Below are 21139 nucleotides of genomic sequence, written 5' to 3' on the forward strand. Positions count from 1 at the left end.
AGATCAGAAATCAAGCCGATATCCGTCCTTGTCCACACTCTGAGGTCAGCGAATTAGTGACACATCAATGATCAAAGGCCAATGAGTGACGCAGAAGTGTAACTTATCAGCTAGATTAGTTAACTATCATTTATTTAGCAGTTATGCATTACAGTTCTTTTCAAGGTGGACCTTGGTATTATTAATAGCTTTAGCAATGTGAATTCATAACAGATATTTTTACACTTTATGGATACTATGGATTTAGACACTTTATAAAAAGTATAAACACATTATTGTACATTTTATATATATAGATATTTTTCTACATAGGCCTGCTCCAATGGTGTTTGCATCATGCATATTTTACTTCTTAAGCTTCAGTAAATTTTGCTAATTATTTACAGACAAATGTGTGCCGTGTTAGGAAATCACATCAAATAAATTTCACCATCAGAACTAAATGAAGTCATGATAATTAGGTTGAGGAGATTAAAAAGAACTATGGCGTCAAACGTAACCTACTTCAGGTTATCTTTGACAGCCCAAATATGGGGCATCAGCAATCTTTTTCTCAAGATTTCAGCATACTTTTACAGCCTATACCCGGGTGATTCTCACGAAACCATTGAAACACCACGGCACTAATGATTTTAGCTTTAAAATGTGTAATATAGTAACATTAAAAAGCATCAGAATTAACACAATACTGTGTTCTACCTTGCACAATGTGTGATTTCAACATAAGAATTTATAATTGTAAATTTGATCTCATTTTCTGCTGAAATTCTCATAACCGCAATGTGTCCGGCTGTGTTTGAACATGCGTTATGTTGTAATTTAATCAAATTAACACAAAAATATTAAGAAAAATTAAATGGATGTTTTGCTAGACTACTTTAGATGACAGAAAAAATATTTACTGAATATTCATGTATACTAATAATGAAGAAAAATTAGGAAAATGATGTGTCCATGCCTGATGTTCTCATCCTCCGCAACACTTTTTGAAAACAGTTTAAGCACACATACAGAATTTTAATAAAGTTTGATTTTTAGTGACCAAGCACATGGACCAGTTACTTCAAGATGGCTACCAGGTAAGATCATTTTTTTACAGTTAATTTGAAATATTGTCTTGTCAGAATGCTTACACGACATTTTGATTATCATTACCGCAACAGATGCTTATTAAATGTTAATTTAATTAATAGAAGCATAATACTTTGTTTTTAAATGCATGTGCAGAATCTCCAAATTATGTTCTTTCAGGTTTGTCATGTCTTTTGGAAAATATGTCAGTGTTGATGTTTTCTGACTGTTGCGGTAATGAGATTTTTTAGGACTCATTTTTTAAATAATGTTACAAAAAGTGTTAAATGATAAGTAAAAGTTTTTAAATTAATGTTCCCATTTACTCCAGACTTTGTTTTTCAATGTCTGGTGGGAAAAAAAGTAAATTTAAGCAATTTTTACATTTTCATGCTTGACATTTTTAAAACCAAGTTTTCGTGAGAATCACCCACCCACTCTGTAACAAAAGCAGTAGTCTAATCCCAACAAAGCACACAAATGATTATCATCACAACTTTACAAAAGAAGATAAATGTTTTTCCTTTTAGTCCAGTAACTCAGAGGTCCATCTGATGAGACAATCCTGGTGTTAAGCCATCAAAAAAAGGAACAAAATCCTATTTGGGTTTAGACCTGTGAGTAACACACAACGAAATAACTAGCCTATGTTGCAGTTAAAAGGAAATTGTTGACTGTGTAAAGGACTAAAAGCTGCATTATTAAACATGTTGTCATCAAGAAACCTCAAACACACCTAATCCATTTTCCTGCCCCTTATGCTCTACTAAATTCAAGCAACAAAACATTATTTTATTTTTTTCCCTTCAGCCATGGCTCCACCACCACATCCCAAATCACAAAAATATATAAATGCCGATTTTGTGTACACAGTTTCAGCCTAACATTCATGAAATAGTAGTAGACTAAATCCCAAACAGTCTGAAGAGCAGTCCTGTCGTGTAGAGAGGCATTATTCTGCACTTCACTGTGGTGCCTGCATGTTCAAATATCAGCCATAAACCCTGAATGAACCCAAACAGACAAGTAGCAGCTTCAACAGAGCTCGACAGAACACACAGTCTCATTCAGACAGTACAATCACGAGGAACAAAAGAAAAAAAACTTTACATTGTAAAGTATGTTTAAACCCTCTAAAAGATAATGTGAAAAAAAGGATTCAACAGTAGGGTACTAAGTATACTACATTATGCACAAGTCTGACAGGTTTCCTAGTGGTGTTATAGTCTTTAACACACGTTGGTTGAGGTAAGAGTTATGGAAATGATTTTTGTGCGGCCAAAGTCATATCTTTGTAAAGTGGTGGCCGAAGGAAATTCTGCAAGATCTCCTCACGATTACTGATTGACAAAGTTGACTTGCAAATGTAGGACGTGTTTCAGTTTTCTAAATGTGTTTCCAGAGACTAAACAAAATAAATAACGCAAGCAATCAGAGAGCAAAGCATGATTATGATTAAAAGCAAGTCAGTTCCTTGGCTCTGTCAAAATGATGATTCTTCATAAGAAAAAAACAGGCCATAAAATATTTTAACCCTTTTTCTTAAAAAGTATAAAAGTATCAAGTCTGCTACACTCAAAAAATGCTGGGTTATTTTTAAAAAAGAGTTGGATTAAAAACGGTCAAACCCAAAATGCTACATTGTTCTTTTTTTTTAATTTAAAGGGAACATTTCACAAAACTTCTTTTAAGATGTAAAATAAATCTTTGGTGTCCCCAGCGTACGTATGTGAAGTTTTAGCTCAAAATATCATATAGATAATTTATTATAGCATGGTAAAATTGTCACTTTGTAGGTGCGAGCAAACATTTTTCCTTTAAAATGCAAATGAGCTGATCTCTGCACTAAATGGCAGTGCTGTGGTTGGATAGTGCAGATTAAGGGACGGTATTATCCTCTTCTGACATCACAAGGGGATCCAATTTTCAATGACCTATTTTTTCACATGCTTGTGGAGAATGGTTTACCAAAACTAAGTTACTGGGTTGATCTTATTCACATTGTCTAGGTTGATAAAAGCACTGGGGACCCAATTATAGCACTTAAACATGGAAAGTAAAATATTCATGGTGTGTCCCCTTTAAACAAATACATATTTTACGCAGTGGGTAATTGGTATTAATTCGTACGACCACATTCATACATTTCTTTACAATTTGCTTTTGCCCTTGTGAAATTGGGGTTAAGGGTGGGTTTTCTTTATTGGTTTGTTTAATCGTAAGATAATCGTGTGTTTTCGTACAATTCACTTCCTACGAATTCATACAAATTAGCAAACTCGAAAAAATACGAGATCAGGCTGTGTTGCCTTAAAACTTTGAGTTCATTCAATTAAAAAAATATTTGTCAACACCAATTTTACACTACTGTTTCAGTGAACTAATATTTTTACTTTTTCCCGCCATTGACGAGTTATCTCGTCAATTAAGAGAAAACGCTTCCCTGCCAATGAAGAGTATTTCCGGCAATCCGTAATACCGCAACTTATAAAACCAGTAAGTATCACCCTATAGGGCAAATAGCTGCATGTCCGTGTATGTTTTGAGGATGGCTCTGAATCTGATCTTTAACAAAAGTCTTTCACAAAAACACAATTATCAAAATTTTGTGTTTTTGAAGAAACCTACCCATATATGAGAGGTGATAAAAAAATAACTAATCAAGGTAGGAAGAAACTTTGTTGTTGTTTTTGTTTGAAAGCAGAGGGTCTGTTCTTTCACTTGCTATATTGTATATGTTTATATATATTTAAAGAGGAAAATTTCTGGAAGGCTTTCAACTTTTGTGAAAATCATGAATAATGCTGGTGCTGGCTGATTGAGTGAATTTTAAGTTGAGCCACCCAATCTTTTTTTAAAGTGTGGGCTCGTCCCTTTCTGACCCAACGCTGGGTGGAAAATAACCCAGCATTGAGTGTACATTACAACTGCTATAAAGATAGCAAGTACAATGCTGAATGCTAATGTAAAATCTATGTTATTATATGTACCAGAAACTCATGAAATCGAGTTTCCCCAAGCAAACACTGATAAATGCTTTCTTATAATGAACTAACCGTAAATATTCGTTTTTATTTGCCCCCAGAAAATTGACTAATATTTTCCTCTTCTACATGTGTTGTCAATTTGCACTAACCAAGCAGCATCTCAAAAAGAGCAAAGCATGTGAAGAATGCAAAAAGAATACTTTCCACTAGATCCCCAAGGGGCTTGGAAACTGTTATCACTGTACAGACTCTCAGATCACAGATTTAGGACAAGGAAAACAGCAAGGCGTACGGATGTGTAATGAGTTATATGCAGCGAGAACATCCCCAAAAACAATAAACAGAACTGGAGCGGCTCCTGCTGAAACATTGACTAAATCTTAAAAAGTAACCTAAATCTTGCAAGTCCAAGTCCTGAAGTTTGACTGAGCATCAGAGATCTGTCACATTCGGCTCTTTTAAGAAACCCAGCGCATTCCAATACAATCACTCCAAGATGGGCTTTGTTTCTTAATTCGATTCATCTGAAGACTTGTATTGTATTGAAAGTGGAGCAAATTGGGACATTTCGCCAGTAATCACAATTATCACTTCAAAACTTTGAATGCAGGATTTAATAACCACTTTGCATCATTTACAAGACCAAATAATGGTTTCCATGAAGCCCTTCTTCAATTTTTAAAAGAAAAAAATATATTTTTATGAAATACATCAAGTCAAACATCATGTGGAACATCTGCATGATCACATTCATTTACTTTTATCACATCGTCTTAATGATTCAAAGGCTACACAGCCTACATGCAGCGAGCCTGTAATCGAGTACCGTCAGACTCGCATCCGTGGCACCCCTGAGCAGGATTTACCTCAGCAGCCTGTCATCGTGGATTCAGATGCCTATCAGTCCAGCGAGAGTCTTTTGTCCCGTGTGCCACAATGCAGAGAGCGAACATGATACAGGCCGCGACAGGGATCGTGATAGGGCTTTCGGTCATACATCCCTTCCTGTGTGTACGCACGGCTGTGTTTGCTGTCATCAGGTTTCGGGGGAGATCAGATCAGTCAGTCAGGCACTGGGCCGTGCCAGGGGACTTTAGCTTTGCTGAAGCGGGCTGAGAAAGGCTCTTGTCATGCTCCTGTATGTCTGGGGCCGGTGTCATCCCCGTGCCATGCCACCATGGGAGCCCTGCAGCTGCTGCAGTCATTTTCTGAGCGCAAGCGAAAACAGCATTGATGATGCCTTAAAAAGACAGCCTGGGATGAAACCCCTGCATTCATGTTTTATGCCACTTCTATTGTGTCCCATTTGCACGCTGTATTTATTTAAATATGTGGTCCTGGTATGAAGACTGGTTATACTGGTATCCAGATTGCATATGCATTACTTGTATATACTTGCTTTAAGTGCTGCTCGTGACGTCTTTTACAATCCAAACAATCGATTGCAAAGCAAACGTCAGATTCAAAGCCCACTTTTGTGCGTTTCTTAGAGGTTCATTCATTAACCCGGTAGGAAACGGCGTGTGTGCATCATACGTGGCTGTTTGGGTGGGCCATAATTCTGATTTGATCTAGCACACCATCACTGGAGTGTGAGTGAGTGTATAAGTGCTCAGAAAAGCAACGAGTCCTCTGTGTTAATGGCCACGTGATCCCCACAGACGCCTATCACATTGTTTATTAAGCCACATGCTTGAGTGGCCTTCTTATCTCTAATGACAGCTCACGTCACTCATAACCACACACACACACACACACACACACACACACACGAAAGTGCACGAAACCCAAAAAGAGGCATTCACACACCTCTAAGCATTTAACAGATCGTACTTTTATGTCTCATTGCCCACATTTACAACATTGTGCCATGTAACACTTGTTTTTGCATAACTGAACCCACAGACCTATAATATAATAATAAAAAGTGCACATTAGAAATTAAGATATTACAATTATACTGTTAATTTATTCACTAATAAAACCAGTAATATACACAAAATCTACTAAAAAAAAGAAAAAGTTTGACAGACATTGTCAATAAATTATACTAATAAATAAATAAAAATAATGGTAGTGTTTCATAAATGTTTGTTGTCGTAAATAACTGCTTACCATTAAATTTACACTGCACCCACAGAAAAGTAAAATTAATTACGGTCATAAAAATAAGACGAATAAAATGCACACAATTTTAAATACTAAAAACTTTTAAAACTTTTCCTTTAACCATTCGATCTGTTTAAAAGAAGGACTTCCCTAGAAGCATAAACAAAGTCAGAAGAATTGACGGCGAGAGGGGGCGAGACGCCATGCCTGAAGTTCTTTTGACACTAATGATTGACTTTTCCCATCCTGCGAAACACAACTTACGTCATCACGGCTAAAGCTTTTAAAGGGGGTGGGGGAGGGGGGTCTTTGGAAAGGCTACATTTTACTGTTAGCAGTGGCACATTTCATAGTGAAAACTCGGAACAAAAAGGAAATGTTTTGAATATTTAGGTCAGTTCTTTCAGGAGTTTAGCACTGTAGTGAGTAATAGTGTTTCATAGTTTTGCCCTCTTTCAGTGGGGTTCGCTCTCAGCAGCTAAACACACAGACCTTCCTCTGTAGCCACCGTTGACGTCAGCAGTCACCTAGCAACAGCCTTTTGGTGTAAAAGCGGCAGTGCTGACACTGTTTTCAAATAAGACAGAAATGGAGCAAGAGAGAGAGAGAGAGAGAGAGAGAGAGAGAGAGAGAGAGACAGAGACACAGAGAGAGAGAGAGACAGATGGTCAAAGTGAAAAAGAAAGAGGCTAAAAAAGAGGAGCAGGCAACGCTTTTAAAGATACTTTGAAGGCAATAATGCACTTACAATTCTGATAAATCACAGAAAAATTCTTTTCTGTCATGTTTAAAGCTGCATTTTAATTTAATTATAAAAATAATAATAATAATATTTTGATTTAAAAAAAGTTTTTATACTCTAATTTCTGGCATCTATTAGTTATGGAAGTTGCAGCAAATGTATATCTCGCACCCACTGTGCTTTGCTATGTGTGTTAAATAGTAAATAAAAATAAAAACTTCAATAATTAAAGGAAGGATAGACAGGAATTATCTAAAAAAACTTTTTTACAAATTTGTTTAAACTGTCTATATATACCAATACATAAGTAAAATGTAAGTACTCTGAAAAAAAAGAGTATAAAAATCGAGTGTCTGTAGACCTCTCACAACTGTTTTAAACACAGCTCATTTTTTCATTCACTCCACCCCCTCCCTTCTGGGCTTCTTCTAAAGCCACGCCCCCAAAACACACGCTGACCGGCTCTGCTGGGAGAAGCATTTACCTCAGACGAGCGGAGAGGAAGGAGCGCGGCGCATGTAGTAACATCATGTCACAATCACATGTAATAATACACCTAACTTTGTCACTATGAATATAAACAAATAGGATGGCTTTAGGTACTCACTATTAAGCTAGCATATCGATACTGGTAAAGTTTAAAATATATTTTGTTTGATTCGGTAACAAACAAGCTAGTTATATTTATAAGACAAAGTTAAAAACAAACTGCATTGATACAAGTTTTTTTATTACCATCAGTTACACTGTGATGAAGGTGAATTTCGACATACGGTGTTTTGCATGGAAGAGTTTCCGTGATGAAAGCATTATTGACTCTGATGAGGACTACACACCGGAGACAATACCGCTACCGCATTGCCGACTCGAGGAAAAGCCACACGATATTTACTCTCCTTTGATTTCTTCGTTAAAGCAACGCTATGTCCTTTTTTTACCTTTAAATAATGTCTCTAAAATTATTTCAGTGATAGAACAACTTTTAACTGGACAAATTGTACTGTTGCTGCAACCTGAGCAACCTCCTAGCTGCTACAAGCACACTCTGAAAGTGGCGGTGGAGGGTAGGAAACACAGCCCCGCCTCTCCCCCTGCCTGCAGAAGAGTGTCTGATAACAGGCACTGTTGCGCTTTTCAACCCCATGGGGGAGCTGTAAGTCATTTTTACATGGAAACTTCATAGTGTTGCTTTAATTCCTTTTTTTGCCTTGTTTGCCTTCGCTGACTGCATATGCAGGTACTGTGAGTTCTGAATGCTCTTTCTCTGCCGTACTTTTGCTCTTCCTAGAGTGCCTCGTGCACGTTCAAATCAATCGGGTGTGCGCATGTGTGGGCAGATCGCATAGCAACAGGGGTGGTGCCATGGTCGCGAGAGAGTGTGATAGTAGCGCAAGCCAGCCAATCATTCGTTTCGTCCCGAATGGAAATAATTAGCTGTGTTTAAAACAGTCGTGAGAGGTCTACAGACACTCGAGTTCCACACTCTCTTTTTCAGAGTACCCACATCTCAATTATGCACTGGCATATAAAGACAGTCCAAACAAATTTGCAAAAATGTTTTCTTTTAGATAATTCCTGCCTATCCTGCCTTTAATGAACCTGCACGCTGTAAAATGTTTTGCCACGGAAATCAAATAAGTCACAATCTTTGGCTAAGTAAATTGGACGCAGGCTTCCCGAACTCAGTAACTCACCCGTGAACTCTCCACACGACCCCAATTCCCTCCTTCCCATCAAACCTGACCATGTGTTCATTCCCCCCGCAGCCAGCAAAGTGAACAAACAGCTTTGTCAAACGCTGGACACATTCAAGGATCAACAACCTCCTACGATTCCACCTTAAACCTTTGAGTGTCCGGGAATCTTATGGTGCAATAAACCTTTCCCGATAAGCCATGCAGAAAATCCACGGCCCTACTTAAAACCATTGAGATGTGTTGTTTGTGTGGCTAGCATGAGGAGGTGAGGTGTGCCAGTCGTCCCCTGATTTGACCCCTGGGTCTCAAGGTCCGCTTTCGAGCCTGTCCGCTAAGGGAAGGTGTGAACCTGTCACTTCAACACATCCAGGAAAAGCCACTTATCTCTCAACTGTTTCCATTAATGTCCCCAAAACATGTGGACAGAAGCGCAGCGTGGATACAGCGAGTGACAGCACACACACAAGCAGAGAGAAAAGACAGATAAGAAGCTGGAGAAAAGAGGAACAGACAGAGCGAAAGGAGTTTGGCTCGAACGGCTTGTCCTCGAAAATTGCCAATAACCTTTCGGTTGTTAAACATGCCAATGACATGTAACCTGTGATGAAAGACTCATCTAAACAGAAAAAAAATATTTGAAGTCTTAATTACCAAATAAATCATTTGTATTGTTAATAAAAAAATAACTCGAGTTAATGAAAACTGCACACTGTGTTAGTAACCTAACTAACAGCAGTAGTTAAGTGCTTTAAGCAACCGCTGCTCAGCTCGGTTCAGCCAGCATGAAAAACTAAAGAGCTGCGAGCTAATTGCTGGTGATCATGACGCAAACGGTTTCCGAGGTAACCGAGTTTTGGAGTAGCCGCTCCAGCATTTCCTCATCTGTTTGCACTCACACCAGCAGGCTGACAATGCACTCGCTGCATCCTGTTTCAGTCTGCAGAAAGAGACAGCGCTGGTCTCTGCTGTTAACCCCTTCCTCCTTAACCTGGATAACTCCAAAAAGCTACAGCAACTCATTACTCATGCTAGAGGTTGTGTTACAGCTGGATTTCTGAGAAGAAAAAATCGGAAAAAAATAAGGGTATTTTTTAGGGCAGAAGCAGGGGGAAAAAATGATGATTTGTATGTCTACCTGAAAATACAATATGCAAATCACAACATGCAAAAAAAATGTAACTGAAAGCACCAGACTTTTAAAATATTTGCGGTAACTTGGCATTGTTCCTGGAACGATGCTCCGCTCAAAACACAAGATTTTACATTAAAACCATTTCACATATTAGATACATAATTGTATTGTTTTTAGCAATAGTTTAACATTGCATAAATTTATAGAATGCTGATCTGACACATTCAATATTAGAAAATTATTAAACCTCAACAAAAAAAATAAAATATTACTTAAAAAGATTAATTTCTTAGGAATAATTTACGTCAATGTTTTTAAAAAAATCCAGAAAAGCTCTGACGTGCAAGGGTCGATCCTCACTGCCGTCTAGCCCCTGCAGCTCCTCATTTTAAAATTAGCGACTTCTGTGGGGTGGGTTTGCGTCATTTAAAATAAACATATACAGCATACATAACCACCAATTTATGTGGTACAAAAAGACACTAAATAGTAAAAAAAGTACAGCTGGAAAATAAAACCAAATGAAAATATCGAAATATCTTTCAACTTTTCTACACCACAAGATTCTCTTTCTGACATACACACACACACTCACACCAGGCCATTTAAAAAATAAGACCAAGACCTCCTTGCTTTTTGATGCACTCAAATAATGGAAACAGATCACAGCGTTTATTCCCACACACAATAGGGCCAATCCTCCACAATTCTTTTCATTTGTTTGAAAGCCAGTCTCTGAAATTCACACCCAGTTTCACATCCCTTCACCTAAAAAATATTTTTCACAAATAAATACTCCACTCACTGGTTTCCAAGCTGTAATTTTCATTTAAAAAAAAATGTGTATATATTAACACTGAAACTAACACCTCCAAACATACAGAAAAAACATTCGACACAAAGCAGTTTGTCTTGTCTCCGAGCGCTCAGCGTGGACGCAGTGTTCTCGCCTGTGCTCACGCCGCTGAGGAGGCAGTCAGTAAATTGTACATGGCAATAAGTAAAACTTGGCTTTTTTTCTGTAGACATACTCTCATACGTCACCATTTAGTGACGTCAATGTTATATCATTCCACATGGCATTAGTGCAGGAGAACGTGACAGCTGAGAGGAGCTCTGCTCTACTCTTCCACCGTCTCTCTCTCTCTCTCTCTCTCTCTCTCTCTCTCACACACACACACACACACACACACACACACACCTTTGCTCTCTCTCTCCCTCTCTCTCGCTCACACACACACCTTTGCTCTCTCGCTCTTATTGTCATGCTTTAGTGTTGCTTGGAGTCATTACTTGACACATACAACTTGGCTTATGAATGAGAAAGCATGCTAATCAAAAGGCAGAATTAATATAGTTTGTCTATTATACTCATGTTTAATGTGTAAACACAAAAAGGGAAATACATAAAAAAATACATAAAATTAAATTGGCATATAAAAATAAAATCACAGCAACACATATTGGTGGAGAAATATATAGGGGCAGTGATATCTAATCCAGTACAAAAAACAATGTGTTTACGATATGTTACAAAACAATAGCACGGAGTGTACTTAGGCAGCTGAAGAAAAACTTTTGGAAAGTTGACACAGCCTGTGGTGTACCATGCTACACTCCATTTAAAACTATTCTACATGACATTTTGCATTTCTTTTAGCGTTTTTATTATGCATGTTGTTATAATCTTATATTGATTTACAGATAATTGTGAATATACAATCTTTCCATTTATCAGTTTTCACCTTAATGTTGATTAATAATCTCCAAATATTTTTATTATATTATAAAATGTAACGTCTAATGTTATCTTTTAGTCTCACAGTATGATGTGCAGATACTGTTGTTCCAAACAGCTGACGTTTCAGAAGACGTAATTTAGACCAAACTCTTACACACTATAAATACCAGTCCATCATGTTCATGTAATGGTAGAAGACTATGTAATACCACATAGTGTACTGTTCAGTCCTTAAATGCACACACAGACACGCAATCAGTGAAAAAGCAGACTGAATCACAGTCAGTATTTATTCGCAGAAAAAACATACGAGCTGCACTCTGTGCTGAAGAGAACATTAAAATATATCAAATTTAACAACTAATGGTGTGAAACAGCAACTTTACCAGAGAAAGGTAGAAGAACATTCAGATTACAGACGTGAGTGCGACAAAGCCTTTATGCATATGAAGAGATGCACTTATGCGATTACTTCGCATAGCTTACGTCAACTGATATTTGGGTGATAATATGGTGTTTTACTGTGAATCTCCGCATGCACTTTTACCTCACTGTAACGCATCAATGGAAGCAAAAAGAAATCTCTCTTATCAAATCCAGTGAATCGTCGGTCGTGCTGTTCTTTCATAAATACAATACGGAGCACTTTTTAACTCTGCCCCATTCACCGCAGGGGATTCCCAACCCAAGACATCGCACACATTCTGGCATCTCTTCCACAAAAGTGATCTATTCATTTTGCCTAACTGAGGGAAATTAGTGCGAGCACACATGGCCTCCCACTGTCATTTATATTCACACTCAAAGGCAGTTCATACAGCAAAACCCTCAGTGAAGCTCAGTATGTTTACAATCTTGACTACTTTATACTTTGCTTCTCTTGTTTTTAGTTTTATTGGCATCAAAACTTATGTTAATTTGTACTTATGTTAAATTTAAAAAATTAAAAAAGAGCAACTAGGGTCCGATTCATGTTTTTTAATTTCCTTTGGTGTGTAAGTGTATTCGTACATGTTAACGATATGCAAAAGGTACAAATCCCAAAGAAAACAATGACGTGAGTTATCGTCTCCAACCTAAATCTCTTTTCTTGGACTACAACAAACACACTGATTGTAGGCAACAGTTTACTTTCTGGCCTGTTGATGTGGACAAGGCCAACGTTATCACAATTCCTCTCGCTTTGACTCACAGCCTGTAAGTTAACTCCTGTTAGCATTGCATTGTGAGCGAATTTTTCAAACATGGTAAGGTGCGTCACTTTCTGCCTGGCGACAGAGGTATTCAGGCCAATCACAACATACAGATTAGCTGGCTAATTCTGGGACACAGCGCTTTTCAGATCGATGAGCTTTGTACAAAATCAGAGCGTTTGAGGAAAGCGGTATATCTGGAGCTACAAAAATGTATGGTACATGGAAAATAATGTGCTTTTTTAACCATAAACCACACAAACACATTATATTATACCAAATACACAAAATAACGATGTTTTTTAGAAATGAACTAAGTGCACTTTAATTTTATTTCAAACGAACCATGGTATGGTTTTGGGGTGATGACAAAACTACAGAAATCCTACAAGAAAAAAATAAATTAAATATTTTATCACTTAAATCATTATAAATCATTAGAATAATTGCTTTTAGGCTACTACTGCTTGATTGGTCTAAAAATGTTACACCAAATCTCTTATACATAAACTCTCAGTTTTATAGACTGTTTCAGCAGCAACAACATAAACGGCTTTCATGGTCCAAAAAAAAAAAAAAAAATAACAACCGAGTTCTTTTAGAGTAGATTATTTAAAATAACAAGCAAACTAATATCAAGTAAATTACCTCAGTTCAATTTATTGCTAAAGCATATCAACCACAACTGAGCTACGGTTACGGTGTAAAATTGTCCAGATCCTTGACTTATTATCTCTCTTCACACAGCGGTGATCAATGTTCACCGTCTCTACTCATCTTAAGGATGGTGAAAAAAGCTATTAGTTCCAGAGGTCAGTTTAGCAACTAGCCAGACCGATTAAAATAAATAAATAAATAAAAATCACAGACCGGAAGTTAACTTCGAGCCAGGCGCGTAATGGCGGCAACGTGTGGGCGTCCAATAAAGTGGTCTATAAAAGCTCTGATAGATGTCAACACCGAAAACATGATTTCACATACTGATAGTTAGGTGTTATAAGTTCTCTCACACACACACACACCACAAACTCACTCACAGTTTTATTTAAATGATTTCTTTAAGCTTATGCAGACATGACATCATGACAACAGACATCATTAGGCAGTCTTTGAGTGATAATAAAGTGCCACAGGGATTTTTGTAAGCCAATCCCGGAGGAACACTGGTTCCCTTGCTACATAGCCCATTCATTTTCCCCATAGACTTTTGGATTATCACAAAAAAATAAGCTCTGGGTTTCACAAAAGTTTAAGACACTTACACGTTTTGTCCAACATGTTAATCGTCAGAGATAAACACATCTTTCATGAATTTTGAAGACTAAACGTGTTTACTTGAAATAAAAAAAATGAAGACTTCAAATATTTCTACAAGTTGTGTTTATCAACAAAAACAATCATTCAAATGCATTTAAACTTCTTCATTATAAATTTCTTGATTATTTCATTAAAAAAAATGTAAATACAACATTCTTATCAACAAAAAAAATGTTATGATAAAAAACAATCCGCAATAACTAATATGACACTGTCAATTTAAACAAGGTGAATCATGCAATGATTTGTTTATTCTGTCTGTTCGTGTTAATGCTCTCTATTTGCAGTAGCCTTTCTCAACCGCTTTCAAAGGTCAGTGTTGTTCATGAATGTACGCACAAAATATTACTAATGATTCCTCCAAGTTGTGTGTGAGCGCAACCACAGATCTCTGACGTTCTTAAAAATTCCATCCTAAAAATATGAATGGACATAAATGGGCAGTGAATGAAAGTCCATACGCATGAAGGTTTATTTTTCAGTACAGAACTGAGGCTGTGAGAACTTGAACGCTGATTCGAGTCTTGTTTATGTTTGACGCATTTACTCACGATATAAACTGCCAGATCCTAGAACGGTAACTATAAGAAGCACAAGAAAGTATAAGTTATACAGTACGAAAACCCAGAGGTCATGTATTATTATTTTTCAGTCTTATTTTCCAGATAGCAATTTCATCAAGTTACCTTAGAGTTATCCTGAGTTTAGTGACAATGTTAACCTCTAAACTGAATACAATTAATTATAATGACTTTAATTTAATTCCATATAAATTAATAATGATAAAACTGAAGGAACTAACCAGTAGATTTTGTTCTGCATACGCTCACCTGTGACCTAACCTTCTACAATATTTGTTGGTTCAACTTAAAAAGGTAAGTGTTCATACTGCCTTAAAATTTTGAGTCAATTCAACTCAGAAATACAAGCTAACCTAGTAAATATGTCAACTGATATTCATTAAGTTGAATCAACTCAAAATTCAAAAGCAGCAAAAACAATTAAGTTGAACCAACAAATCTTTATTTAAATAGTAAGTACTGTATGTATAAAATGTATTTGTTTATAAAAATGCAATAATCATTGAATATGGATTTAAAACCAAAGCAACTTGGTCAAGACAGTAATGTCTTCAGCTATAGCAAGGAAATAGACAGTACAACTAAAGATTTGTTAAATGATAACTCACCCAGTTTATTTTACATTCGGACAACGGAATTAAGTCTAAGCTGAGTTGTTGAGCGTTTCTTCTATCAAAAATATTGGTTTGAAGTTTAACCTATTATGAATCCCACACTTAAAATCCAAATGATTAAAGCTGTGTGCACACCGGCAACGACTAGCAATGGCAAAGTGATGCAATCTCATTCACCTCAATAGAAGCTTGCCGATTTCCGGCAACACAAGCAACAGTGACCAGTGGCAACAGGAAGTGGGCATGTCCAACAGCTACCCAAAAAAAGTAGAGAACAGTACACTCTCAGAAATAAAGGTACAAAAGTTGTCACTGGGACAGTACCCTTTCAAAAAGGTACACCTTTGTACCCAAAGAGTGCATATTAGTACTTTGACCTGCCAAAATGTACCTTTAAAGGAACATATTTGTACCTAAATGGTACATATTAGGACTTTTTTTAAAGGGTACTGCCCCAGTGACAGCTTCGTACCTTTATTTTTGACAGTGTACAGATTTATGCAAATGACGAGTGACTTCGGAAGCGAAAACCAATGAGAGTGAAGCAGTGGAATTCATGTCATCTATCTTTCGCCATTTACTGAGAGGACAGTTACGCATTTGTTTATAGTTGTTGTTGTTAACTTGTTACTAGGACAACCAGAATTAGGAACACCTCCTAATGACCTCATTGAAGGACCAAAGCTTCATCCGAAATCACATACTGTGACATAAGGTACTAAATTAGATAAGGTACCTATTATCGACTGTAAAAACAGTGGGTACTAAATAAATAGTATGAATATGAATGGTATTAATGAATTTGGACGTACATCCGCCATGTTGATACATTACGTGACATACGTTGTCATAACATTAAACAAGTTAAACATAAGGTTAAACAAATCGTAAATAAGTGCAATTTAACCACAAGGGATAGCTGTTTAATACATAAATTTGCATTTGAGGAGAACCGCGTCACGCACTTTTTGACTTATATATATAAATATATAACACCTCTTCTTCTTCAATGGATAACTTCCTGTCCCCTCCAAGGGGCTCATGGGTTAGTAAAGTGTCCATCGAATGAACACTTCAGGGTCTTGCCGGTAGTAGTAAGTCATATAGGTACTTTTCGCCTACTATAGGCAGTTTTGGATGGAGCGCAAGTCATTGGTGGTGTGCATGCACCGCCAGATGTTAAAGGTAGGCACGCTGAGTGGCCAAAACTCTGGGTACCATACAAGTGTAACATACATACACCACACAACACAAATACTGCATTATGACCAATATGTTCACACTTAGAGCATCTTTGCCCACCCATACAGCAATCGCTTCTGTGATAAATAATAAGTGTAAATGCTTAAAACCAAGAAATATATATATATAGTTGCATGTGAGCGTATGACTAAGATGTCCAACAATGGACTGAAAACTAAAGTCAAGGTAAGGTACTAAAAAGAAGAGCCAGTATCTTTTATCTATCTTCAATGTATCCACTGTTGCAACTTAACAATGACCAACAGATGAGAAAGAACAAAGACAAATAAACAACGCATCCTACAAGAAAACTTTTGCAGTGTTCTATTTGTGGCTGATTGTAGCTACCCGCTTTGGTGATTGTCACAAACAAAATACAATGGTATCAACAAATCAGTATATTTGCATACCAAAATACATCCCCAAAAAAGTTGACACCCTGACAAAACACCCAAGGTAAAATCCCCTGCATAACTTATCCATTCTTATCATGTCTGCTAATGCTATAGTTTTGTTTGTTTTATGCCTGGCACTTAGAGTACATTGTTTACAATTCAGTTTAGGCTTTAAAGCTTCAGTACATACTGATAAACCAGTAATTGTTGAATGGAAAGCAATAATCCTTAAAAATAACTCCTGTAAAAAATTGTCATTAATAACTGACAAAGACAGATTTAAGACAGATCAGTGACTCCTAAAAACAACCAAAACCTAACCAATATCGTTTCCTTTACAACCTTAATCTAGTTAGCTAATCATCTTTTTTTTTACAGATGGTCTAAAATATTCAAGCATGTTGTTGAACACGTGTCACAACTTAAGGTGCTAATTTTAACTCAAGTCTGAAATTACGGAGACAAGACTACCAAACTTCACTAAACTGTATTAAACAGGATTTTAAACAATACTTCAAGTCAACAAAATGATAAAGTGTAATATTATAAAAAGAGCAAGGCATTATTCAATACTTATCCACAAGCATCTGCACAATATAATCACCACTCCTTGTATATTTTACATTACATTTATGCATTTAGCAGATGCTTTTATCCAAAGTGACTTACTGTGCATTACAAGATATCAGTATTAGCGTTCGAACCCATGACCTACGTACCACTGAGCTATACAGGAGCAGCTGGAGCATGTTAAAAGTGTTAAGTGTAGTACCATGTTAAAAGTGATCAGGCTTTGTTTTGATTATCAACTGATTTAATGATCTAAGCCACAAAAACATTTCAAACAGTCTGACTACTGCGTACAGCGTTCCATCTTAAAAGCACTAAAATCCTGCCATCGGTTCTAAACACAGCTCAGGCTGTGACGAACATTGGGCTGAAAATGCAATGAATCACAGGTGGCTTGAAGAGAGGACTGGAGCCGTTTCTCACTCTACGCAAGTGGAAAAGTCATGAGGCCACACGTGAGACACACATCGCTGACCAGAACACTACAAAACAAAAAAAACACCTCAAAGCACACTCACGAACTAAAAACACAAGGTATCTTCTTTAACATAAATAAAATCAGCAGTCTTTTTGCAGAGCAATATATTATAATAAGCAAAATAAATTGCTTGAGTGAGTAGTTAACTTCGGCTTACTTAAGATTTCCCATGACGTTGTTTCAGTTTTAAAATTGACTGAAAATAACCTCATACACTTTCGAGGTGTGTACAAGGAGGATGTTAAGTAAAAAGAATACCTATAAACAAAACATAAAACAGTGGCACCGCCTTGTTTGCTTGAATGCACAAACAAAAAATATTGTTTCAGGCAGATGCCGCCATAATTACTCAGAGGAGAATTTATTTACTACACCCTATATGTATAGTATTACAAATAACCTAGTTACCAGGTAACATAAAAAATAAACACAAATTTTATGATATAAAGTAGTATAAAATACATTATTTCTGTGAGAAATATTTTTATTTTTATGTTACTAAACTTGATTTATTAAGTTATGTCAACTTTTCACAAACCAAAACTTAAAATAGTAGGTTGAATTGACTTGCAAAACCAAGTTGCTTTTACAGTGTAATAAAAATTTCAACAACGTTAATTTTTAATTAAAAAAAGTATACACGCAGTATATACAGATTTTTACTACAAACTTATAAGGAAGTAATTTTAAATAAGTTAATAAAAGACACAATGTGAGCTCTTTTTTATTCCATGTATCACCTCTAATCACTCCACTACAACATCACAATTTTTTTTTTAATATATTAAAATACTTTAAAAATTATTATTTATATTTTAAGTCATGATGAAACTAATACACTGACAATAAGTAGAAACTTGAGAGATTGCCTCGATTCAAAGTGATAACAGATTTTATGTCAGCTCTAGATTGGAGAACTCATGCTGCCACTCAGTAATAACAGGTGCTGAACTTTAGTCTGAAACTGGTCATATCAAAACCTCAATTCATGGGCATGACTGGAACAATGCACTCATTCAACCACACTCGAAATCCCTTGAAGCACAAAGTCAATGGCCTTATGTTCAAGCAAGCAGAAAAGGCATGCAACTCGTCTTTAGTACCGAAAACACACATAGCACTTTAAAATAACTTAAATTATAATTCACGGAAGTATTGCCATAGGTAGAAATAAGTCAGGAAGACTAAATGAAAATCAAGATATGTAACGGTGTGTTTGCTTAGCAGCACAGGTTTGATGACCTTGAATTTAGTTTTTAAACATGACCCTTCACCTTAGCCAGGACTGACTTTTTAAGCAACAAAGGTTTGTCAAACATCTACAAGCACCATATCCTATACTGGATTTATAAGGTTCTCACTTTTTTATACAATTATAACTGCATGTGGCTAAATGTTATAAAAGGTTTTCAGATTTGAAATTATGTTACATAACTTAAACCAAAGAGTTTTTTTTTTTACTTTGTTGAAAAACAAAAAAAATGAGTGAATTAATGGCAACTTTTAAAAACTGTATAGTCTATTTAGGACAAAGACACTGGACAAGCATTGCCCCACTTTAAAATATTTGTTTTTGACAAAGTTTTGAGTGATTCAATTATAAAATTAATGCTTAAAAGTCCACTTTATTATAAACACAAAATTCTCAATAGCTTTATAAGTATATTGTAAACTGGCTAATGTCCTTCTGAGTAGAAGTAAATGGTTTCCTGTGATACTGAGAACCCTTATAACTGTGCCTCTATAAACAAAAACTTCCATTAAATGTTTTTGCAACTTTGAAAACATGTGTTACTTCTGTTGGGATTAAGTAACAGCTAAAGAAACTAGTTAAACACAATTTCGCTTCCAAAATGTATAAACTATTAAATCAAAATTATTCAACAAGGCTAAACTGAAATGTTATGAACAAATAAACAAAACACAATAAAAACGTGATAAAATCCCTTCATTTGAATGATTTATTTGTATGTAATATAAATACAGTTTTAAGGTAACAGCAGGTGACCCAGTCAAACAACTGTGTGTACAACCAGATCCAAACTGAATGCAGAATATTAGAATATCAAGAATGTGGTGGTTATTAAAGTGTGATTCATTTTTGCTATATCAGATTTTATCTTAGATGGTGTGTGATGTATTGGCACTGTGATGCTGTATGGGCTGGTGAATAGTTAGACCCTACCTGTTCTCTGGATATACAGGGCAGAGAAGGTCTACGGGGCATCTTATAACTGCCATAATAGGTGCTCGATGTTTCTCCTAAAGAAACACAGCTGGACCTTCTCCTCGGTCTGATGACGGGAACTTTCTCCTCCGCATTGGGAATCCTATTGGCCGTCTCTCTCGGTGGGTAATAGTGATCAAAACAGAGCGCCAGGAGAGAGCCGGAGACCCCCGCCATGCACGCCAGCACCGGCCTGACAGATGGAGACAGACAGCCGAGGCTGGTAAAGGACAGCAGCCACACCAGGCTGGCGAACACCAGAATCAGGACACTGTGTTTGAGTTTTAAAGTGGGGATGAGTGTGAGCAGACCCACGCAGCCCAACACAAACAGCAACCTGCCCATCATTTGCATCTGATGGTGCTCCTCTCCCCACTTGAAAAAGTGCAAAACCATCAAGTCCCCCAAGTAGCATGATGCTGGTAAAGACAAAAGCCAACAGCTGCTGCTTTCCCTCTTTATCCTCCTCAGGTAGAGGGTGAGAAAGAAATAAGCACAGCCTATGCTGAATAAAGGACTGATGGACTGTGAGAAATCAAAAACAAAAGTCCGTAGCTCCGAAACGCCGCGTTCACTTTGAAAGCTCCTGGAAATTAAATAGGAGAGCGCCAAAACCGCCAGCGCTCCCACATAGAGAGCCGAGGCGCGGAGTAGCTTGGAGTTGAGGATTTCCCCGTTGCAAAACCTACAGACGTTAAATAAAAAGCCCCTCGGATGGTCTTGTTTTAGTGGAGTGACGCAGCTCTTCACATAGCCGTTCCTGAAGATCTCCGCGCTGTTTGCATTGCCAACAACACCATCGTGCTGCCTGATCTTACTGTGCAAAACCTCTCCTTCCTCCTGCACAGCCATGTTGTCCTCCTTCAACGCTTTTTAAACTTTCATTCCTCCGAAATAAATCCTCCGCGTGTCAACGTTTCGCTACATGACGGCGAACGCGCTCCACGGTCACTCAAACGTGCTCAGGCATTTTGGCCAGGAGGAAAGAGGGTGAAATGTTGTTGTTTTTTAGCAGACTCGAGCTCTATGTCGCCGTCTAGGTG

The 21139-nt window shown here is 37.0% G+C and overlaps 1 protein-coding gene across 1 annotated transcript in view; it reads right to left on the minus strand.

Annotated features, from left to right (window-relative positions):
- pde3b (phosphodiesterase 3B) overlaps positions 1-21139 on the minus strand; it is a 59221-nt gene extending 38082 nt beyond the window's left edge. The window contains exon 1 of the mRNA XM_073858847.1: positions 20055-21139. Coding sequence (XP_073714948.1) covers positions 20055-20948 — 894 coding nt within the window. The 5' untranslated portion in view covers positions 20949-21139. The remainder of the gene's footprint in view (positions 1-20054) is intronic.

This window comes from Misgurnus anguillicaudatus, chromosome 21 (assembly GCF_027580225.2).
Source record: "Misgurnus anguillicaudatus chromosome 21, ASM2758022v2, whole genome shotgun sequence".
Lineage (NCBI taxonomy): Eukaryota > Metazoa > Chordata > Actinopteri > Cypriniformes > Cobitidae > Misgurnus > Misgurnus anguillicaudatus.